We start from the raw sequence: 8008 nt of genomic DNA, 5'->3' as shown, positions 1-8008 counted from the left end.
CCCCCCCGACACTGCCTCCCTTTAGAACTGAAATAATCTCCAACAAGTCTTCTTCACCCTCTGGGTTACCTGATGTGCCCTCTGGAAGCTGTGGTAGGATGCAGGTAGCGGGTGGTTGCCCACACATACCGGGCACACAGTAAGCTCTCTCTATCCCTCCTTTTCTTGCTTTCTATGAACCACAGAGCTGTCACAGCACTGGAGAGTGACCGTAGGAGGAACGCCAACGGCAGTCACCTCAGCTTCTACACAGGCTGCATGGATTTGTAACCGCTCTCTGCTACTGGTTTACCCATTTTACTTGAAATAAATAGTCACGATTTACCTTACCTGGACTTGTCTCTTTTCACTATGCCCAACAATACAAGACTTCATAGCATTTTCCAAAAACACAAACATGGAGAGTCCTACCTCATTTTAAACCCTGGATTTAACGAGGCTCATTTCATCCAGAACCAGAAGAAAAGAAACATCACAGGTACAGGAGCATTTTATTTATTCCCCTCTGGCTTCCCTCTCTCTTTCATTCAAATTTCCCTCCAAGAACATGAATATAGACATGTTACAACTGACCCTGGTTTTACTCCCACTTTCAAAAGATGAATCACAGCCATTTGGCAAAGGCGGAGGGAACAGGCAGGTGCCTGCTGTCTTTCAGGAGGCCTGGTCTCTATTGTCAGTCTCCGTCACCACCCCCACACCAAGGTGAGATGCCTCCCACCTGTCAGAATCCAGCAGCACATGAAGTCTGAGGGCCACAGCCGCCCTGGTCCCTGGGCCCAGAGGGCTCTGTGATGTCACACGGCTCCCTTCCCACAGAACAGTCAGTGCGACTTTTACTGATCCTTCTGTCTGTTGTCCATGCGGACTGATGTCACTTCTCTTTCTACTCCTGAGGGGCAGAAACACTTAGGGTTTGCTGGGCTTGGGAGCAACCTGTGCCATTCTTGGTAAGAAGAGGGTAGAGGAGGTTGGCAGGACAGAGGAGAGAGAGTGAGATGTAGAAAGGGGAATTGACCCCACCTTGCCTGAGAAGCAGCAGTGCGGGAGGAAGCTGGAGGGGCGGAGGAAGCAATGCGAGGCCTGAGGCTCCTGCAACAGCCAGAGGCAGATCCCCAGCAAAGTGGCACCTGCTGGGACACCCCCAGTGGTGCTGCCACGCCCTGCCCCACCAGCCCCTCACTTGGAGACCAGCATGCGGACGAACTCCTCGTAGTTGACCTGCCCGTCGCCATCCACGTCCGCGGCCCGTATCATCTCCTCCACCTCCTGGTCACTCAGCTTCTCCCCCAGCCTGGTCATCACATGTCGCAGCTCGGCCGCACTGACCAGGCCGTTGCCGTCCTTGTCGAACACACGGAAGGCCTCCCGGATCTCCTCCTCGCTGTCCCTGTCCTTCATCCTCCTGGCCATCACTCCCAGGAACTCAGAAAAGTCCACGGTGCCGTTGCCGTCCCGGTCGATCTCGCTGACCATGGCCTGGAGCTCGGCTTGCGTGGGGTTCTGACCCAGGGCCCGCATGACAGTGCCCAGCTCCTGGGTGGTGATGGTGCCATCCCCGTCCTTGTCAAAGAGGGAGAAGGCCTCCCTAAACTCGGCCACCTGCTCCTCTGTCAGCTGGTCAGCCATGGCAGGTGAGGGTGCAGGTGGGGGCTCCTCGGCTCCTCTCTGGCGGGGCAGGACAGCTGGCCGGCTGGCGGGCGCTGGAGCCCTGGCTTGACTGGCTGGTGCTTAAGAAGGAGCAGGGTTCTCCCTCACCATCAGACTCCCCCGCCCTGCGGTTGCCTGAAGGCCGGGTCCTGTTGGAACAGGAGTCCAGGACCAGGAATGAGGCTGGTCGGCTAATTGAGCTGACGCCAGCACCTCGGCGTGAAAGGCAGTGGCTCTCCACCCCGCCATCACTCAGCTGCCAGGAACTACGGACGGACATTTCGATGAGGTGTGCTGGACAACCTCTAGAGAGATTACTTTGGGTTTTTCCTCCTTGAGTTTTCCCTTTCCCCGTCCTCCTCTCCAATCTTCACACCCTTCACTCAATAAAATAACCCACCCTGCACCCCTTCTTCCCTTCAGCTGAGGTTTTTGGCAGGATGAAAAGCAGAAGTTGTCTTTGCCTGAAAGGAACTTGTTTAGTTGTCTTTGGTTTCCAAGGCCTGAAAGAAAGTCAAGGTTCCCAAGAGTGTTTTCAGAAAAGGAACAAAGGTGTTGTTTTTTTTATTCAGATAGAAGCAGACTGTCTTCTTAACTTGAGAAAAAAACATGAATGGAGAAAGATTTTCTCCAACTCATTCATTCACTCATTTTTTTGGCAGATATATATGGGCCTACTATGTGCAGATACTACTCTAGAAGCTGGGAATAGAGCTGTGAACAAGACAGGCAACTCCCAGCCCTCAAGAAGCTTATGTTCCATCCAAGAAATAGTTAGTTAGCAAGCAAACTTACAAGCAAGGTTGTTGGATATTTTTAATAAATATTATGAAGGAAATAGAAGGAGTGATGATGGAGAGAACACGGGGAGTTTACTCCTATGGTGATACAAGTGAAGGAAGGTTTCTCTGTAGAGGTGGCACTTGAGGGTGACCTGAAGGGAGAGAAGGGGCTTCCAGGCAGGGAGGCGGGGCAGGCTCAAAGTCAGGGGTGGGAGAGGGACGGGTACGGGACAGAATGGTGGCCAGTGTGGCTGCAGCCTCATGGGTGAAGGGGAGAGAAGATGAAGACGAGAAGGACACACAAGCGAGGCCATGTAGGATGCATATATAGTTTTAAAAAATCACAGTATCACCACCAATCCCACTAGGAAAGTTTTTAAGTACTGGAAAATCTCAAGTGCATGGGGGCAACACGAAATTGTGAGAATTCTGATTTTCATTTGGAAGCTCAGATTTTATCGTCGACAACAAATACTGTCAGCTGTTTTCCTTGAAGTGACAAGCTCATTTTACCCATTTTTGAGAAAACGTCTGCCAAATATCAAGTCCAAGTAACCATGGTTTGTCTATCAGCTGTTCTTTCCAATAAAAACGGCATTCCATGAAAAAGCTCACCCTGCTACTCATGTAGTAACACAAGTGTTTTCTTAGGGCAGCCATCATACTTCAATATTCAGCAGAATATTAAACATGGGCACGCAAGGGTTGAATTTAATAATAATTTTATTGCTATTCTTAAGTGAAACTGGATTTTTTTTTTATTAAATTAAAGCTATGGTGGCGAAGAATATATTGACAACTAACTAGTACAGGAGTCTGAATTCACGCTCAGGGGTTAGTGATGTTACCCACCATTGTTTTTTTTTTTACCTCAGTACAAGATGCCAAGACAGTGAAAAAGGCAAATAATGTCTTGGCATTATTATGAGAATAGTTTGGACCTCCCAGGCCCTCTGAAAGGGTATTGGGGACACACGCCTCCCCACTCCCACCCCCACCAATGGATCCATGGAACACAGTTAGAGGACCATGGCTGTGGAGTGTTGGAAACCAGCAGTCTGAACTGGGTGTAGGATTCCTGGGCTGGAGGTCAGAGGCACTGAGAAAACTGGAATCTTGGCAGGGATGGTGTTGGCCTTATCGAGTACAGCGTTAGCGAAGAGTCCAATAGACACACCTCAGGGGAACCCACCGCTGCATCTACTTCCTTTGAAGAGCAGATGACCCAAGGTATTGCCTTCTCCTCTGAATTGCCTTCTCCTCTATAATAGCTTTTGCTAAAATGAATTCGTTCAGCACCCTCATGAATGTGTCTCTCCTGCCAGGTGCTGTAGAGAAAGATAGATGGTCTTTTCCACTAGTTCCATTCCTGTGTCTTGCTAGACTGGGTGTGGCGAGCCTGGCTGTGGGTCTCTCTCGTTTTCTCTCTCTCTCTCCTAATTCAATCACCGGCCCTAACATCTGCTCATCTGCTCCCCTTTCCCCAATATAAATATAAACACCTTGTCTTTGTGCATTCAGGCTGCTATAAGAAGACACCACAGACTGGGCGGCTTAATGGCAGACATTTCTCTCTCACAGTCTGGAGGCTGGGAGTCTGAAATTGGGGGCCAGCATGGTCGGGTGAGGGCCCTCTTCTGGGTTGCAGATTTCTTGCTGTGTCTTCACATGGAGGGCAGGGCTAGGGGTCTTTCTGGAGCCTCTTTTATGGGGCATAAATGCCACTCATGAAGGTTCCATTCTCAGTAATACCATCACATTTGGGGGTTAGGGTTCTACATATGAATTTTGGGGAGATACGTGTACAAGTATTCAAGCCACAGTACACCTTTACAATGTAACATTTATGGATTAACTTCAAATTTATTGAGCAATTACTCTGTGGCAAACACGTATCAGCAAATCATCCAGACAGCCAGGACCATAAAATCTAGCCAGACCCCCAGAAGGTGACCTCCACAGCCCCAGCGCCCTCTGAAGCCCCCTGGGTAAGCTGGCTTCCATTTCTGGTCCAGATGGCCACCGAGGAACACCAAACATCTCCATGCCTGGCAGCCACCAGGCCACCAGGTATTCTACGGCTAGTGTGAAGGTTCAGGGCCGGGGATAAGTTCCTGCTCTTTCTCCAGGGCCCTCCTGGAAGCCTTCCCCACCTCCATCCCTTTCCTGCGTCTGCCCTACCACCGGCTTGAGAGCGTGGACAGAGCCATGACGCTCTCTGCAGGCTGGGGGCCTGACGGAGGTCCATCTTCTTGGGGGTATCATTTCAGCTGCTGATTCTCCACCCTCCAGACACTTACCCAGGGCTCGTCCTCTATTTCCCATCTGTGCACTGATGCTGGAAAGTGCTCCTGCCCCATGCACACCACCTGAGCTGCCTGGGCCTCGTGAAGGTGGACATATGGTCCCAGCTGCCCTCAAGCCATCTGGTCCCATGGCACTTTTATCTGACTCGCTCTTTATTGTGGTCACCACGCTGGCCCATGGTCACCATAGTCACCACGCTGGCCCAGACTTCTTAAAAAGAGTCCAGAACACAGTCAAAGTGATGGGGGCCAGCAGATCAAGGGGTGGAATGGGACTTCTCTCTTCAAAGCCAACTGTGAAAGTTAGGCAAACAGTCCAACCAGTGTCCTCCTACAGGGACCAGGTAGAGGGACAAGGGGCAGGGTCAGAACAGAGGTGGAGAGGGTCCCGTGAGGACTAGAGTATGGCCAAAGGACCTGTGGTGGCACCTCCAACTTTCCCTTTGGCGATGGGTGTTTGTCATGTGGCTTTAGGGTCATTTGGGAAACATACAAAATGACCTCACACGTGCCAGGGTGAACTCCTGGCCGGCCCGGTCTCAGGCTGTCTCAGTTTTGGTCTCGCAGCTAAAGTTCCTACCTGTGACTTTCCATCAGGACATCCCTAATGTCTACCAGAAATGACCAGATGACGGGATTCGTGAGGGATACACGGCTTCCGCTCTTCTGAGATCTCTGCCACGCAGTCTAAGAAGCAACACAAATGGTACAGACGCACAGGGGACATAATGACAACAATGCTGATCCACTCCCTCAGGACAGGAGTGGCACCTGTGCGTGCACGTGACATTGGCTTCTGCTGTTTCCTGCTTTGCAAGGTCAGCACTGACTGAACATAAACATGCTCTGTGTTCCAACTCATACTGACCGCGGGGCGAAACAACACTTTCCCAGTCACCCCCATGGCTCGGAGAGGGTCCTCTCAACTAATGCAGGGACTTTCGGTGGGAACCAGGGGCCCTGGGCCTTCTTTTAAAACCTTCCCGCTAAAGGCTGTCCCAGAATCGGTGCATGACCCAGCTCTTGAAATGACTCTTGGTCACTTTTGTGAATCATCAAGATTCTGGGGCTGGATGGAGTTTAAGTTAAGGGAAGGGATTGTTGTTCTGGACCAGAGCTGTTCGATTGATATCTGATAAATAACCAGAGAAAACGTCAGTCAGGAGGCTGCGACGTGAGAACACCTTTCCTAGAACTCGGTGGTAAAGGGCGGGTGTGGTTCCCTTTTATGACTCGAGGCCTCACCTGCAGAATGAAGTCCAAGTACAGAGGAAGCTGAAAAACTCGGCTTGTTTTGAGAGTTTCCTGGGTCTTCTTGGTTTGGCGTGTCCTGACCTCAGGTCCCACCGCTCTCACCAGGCAGCTGGTGGATGAGGTTAGCCTTCAGGGTGTCCCACCTGGGCCAAGGCGCCTCAGCTGCTCACCGGGTAAGGCCAGCGTCTTCAGTGTCTTTGAGCACCTCTGTCAGAGCATTTTCTCAAGAGGACACCTATGGGACATAAAAGTGGCCTGTATTTAATTCCTGCAAGCCACTTTGATTAAATCGGGATTAAATGACCGCCCAAACAGATGCAAATGAGTAATAAATCTCACAACAAAAGCAGCCAAACAAGTAAAAATCTCTTCTCAGACTTCCTGCTTTCCTGGAAAAAGGGTGATTTTTTTTCTGATACATACCAGGGTTGGCAACTTTTCCCAAGTAGCTTGCCTGTGCTCACTGGCTCCCCTCCTCCCCACTAGTGTGGGCAGGTGAAGGGGTTCCAGCCTGGCCTTGGGGAGCAGGGGAGGGGGAGGGGAGGGTGGAGGAACATGTGCTGGTTCAAGAAGGGCTCGTTTGTGCGACCCATCCGCCTTTCAAACTTGATATTTGATGTTTTGAAAAATATTGACAAACAGAAAATCGTGGGGTGATGTTGCTGAGGGGACAGGGCCCCGTGCTATAAATATTTGATATCATTATACATTTGATAATCGTCTGTTACTTTAAGCCCCCACACCATGGGGGGTGGTAATTTTCTTCACAAGAACAAGTTGCTCTTCCCTAAGGGTACTGAACGCACTAAGAGACGGGAAAAGTGTTTGTTCCAAGTTCAAGCCTTTGAAGTTTATGATTGTGATGAAAACCTTTGCATTTAATACAGGAAGATGTGTGTGTGTGCGTGTGTGTGTTTGAACATGTGTGCTGTGTCTGCTGGTAAGCACATGAGGTGTGGAGAAAGCAGGAGGGCCTGGGACGTGAGCTTGGTACTTGGATGAGTGATTTGAAGGAGATGAATGGCAGTTCCTGTCTAGCCAGAGGTCACTTGCGAGGCCCTTCCTACAGTGATTTTAAATTTGCTCTTTGAAACCTGTGGACCCTGCAAAGGTCCTTCTGGAGAAGCATAGAGGGCAGGGGGAGGGGCGGGGGAGAGGCCCCGGGGTGCCGACCTTCCTTTCCCCACCGCCAACCCAGAAAGTGCACTTTTCACTGTGTCATGGTTGTTGGGCAAGCTGCAGCTGTGGTGGCACTCAGATTTCCTGGGATGAATGAACCTAATGAAATTGGGTGATGCCGGTGGAAGGCTTGTGCCCATGGGGAGTGCTGTGTTGTGGGGAGGTCTGGGCACAATGATTGTGACACTGGTGCCATTGACCGCACAGAGCCAGTGTCGCAGTGCAAACCAAGAGTTTTAAGGTCCAGTCCCAACTCTGAGAGTGCCACCAACGGAAAACACTGTGGCGTTTCCGTGTGTGCATTTCTGCATTTGTACAAGGAAGGGAACAGAGAGCTGCTGACGTCATCTCTAAAAGACTATGGAGATGATCAAAAGAACATCACCCTAGACTAAGTGTTGCATGCTGAGAAGAGGCCAAATTTGGTGATTCAGAGGCGGGATGACTCTAGGAAATGTGGCAGTCATTCAGGAGGTGGAAGGGGTGGGAGTGGGGGTGTGGTGTGGCCCACGAGACACAGTGAAGAAGTGAGAGGGTGATGGCAGTTAGTGAGAGGAGGAGGGACCTGGAATATGCCAGGTTCTGAGATTTTTCCTTCTTGGTCTGGTGAAGGACATCAGCTGCAAGTGGAGCTTCATGGATGCAGAAAGAATAAAACATGCACAAGAATTAGAGCGAAAGAAGGGAGGAAAAAAACAAAAGAAGGAGTAAGGGAAAGAAGAAAAAGATCTGACAGATGTGGCTTCTTGCTTGGTTTCTCATCACAGCTGCTTGCCTTCCCCACCGCTTACCGCCCTGCCTGGTCCTGGGAGCCCTTGAGGAATGGTTGTGGGAGAC

General features: G+C 50.6%; 1 protein-coding gene across 1 annotated transcript; it reads right to left on the bottom strand.

Annotated features, from left to right (window-relative positions):
• Positions 1 to 479: 479 nt before the first annotated feature.
• LOC109450660 (calmodulin) lies at positions 480 to 1927 on the bottom strand. The gene has a single exon (XM_019738181.3). It carries the CDS (start codon positions 1627 to 1629, stop codon positions 1180 to 1182), a length of 450 nt encoding a protein of 149 aa, XP_019593740.2. The 5' UTR covers positions 1630 to 1927; the 3' UTR covers positions 480 to 1179.
• Between the last annotated feature and the right edge of the window lie 6081 nt (positions 1928 to 8008).

This window comes from Rhinolophus sinicus, chromosome 1 (assembly GCF_057876585.1).
Source record: "Rhinolophus sinicus isolate RSI-liver-muscle chromosome 1, RSI-T2T, whole genome shotgun sequence".
NCBI classification, from domain to species: domain Eukaryota; kingdom Metazoa; phylum Chordata; class Mammalia; order Chiroptera; family Rhinolophidae; genus Rhinolophus; species Rhinolophus sinicus.
Note: the sequence above shows the minus strand (reverse complement) of the source record. Positions and strands in the feature narration are given on the sequence as shown.

Bases quoted from the DNA above. Each gene is read 5' to 3' on its own strand.
- LOC109450660 (XM_019738181.3), bottom strand. From the start codon at position 1,629: ATGGCTGACCAGCTGACAGAGGAGCAGGTGGCCGAGTTTAGGGAGGCC.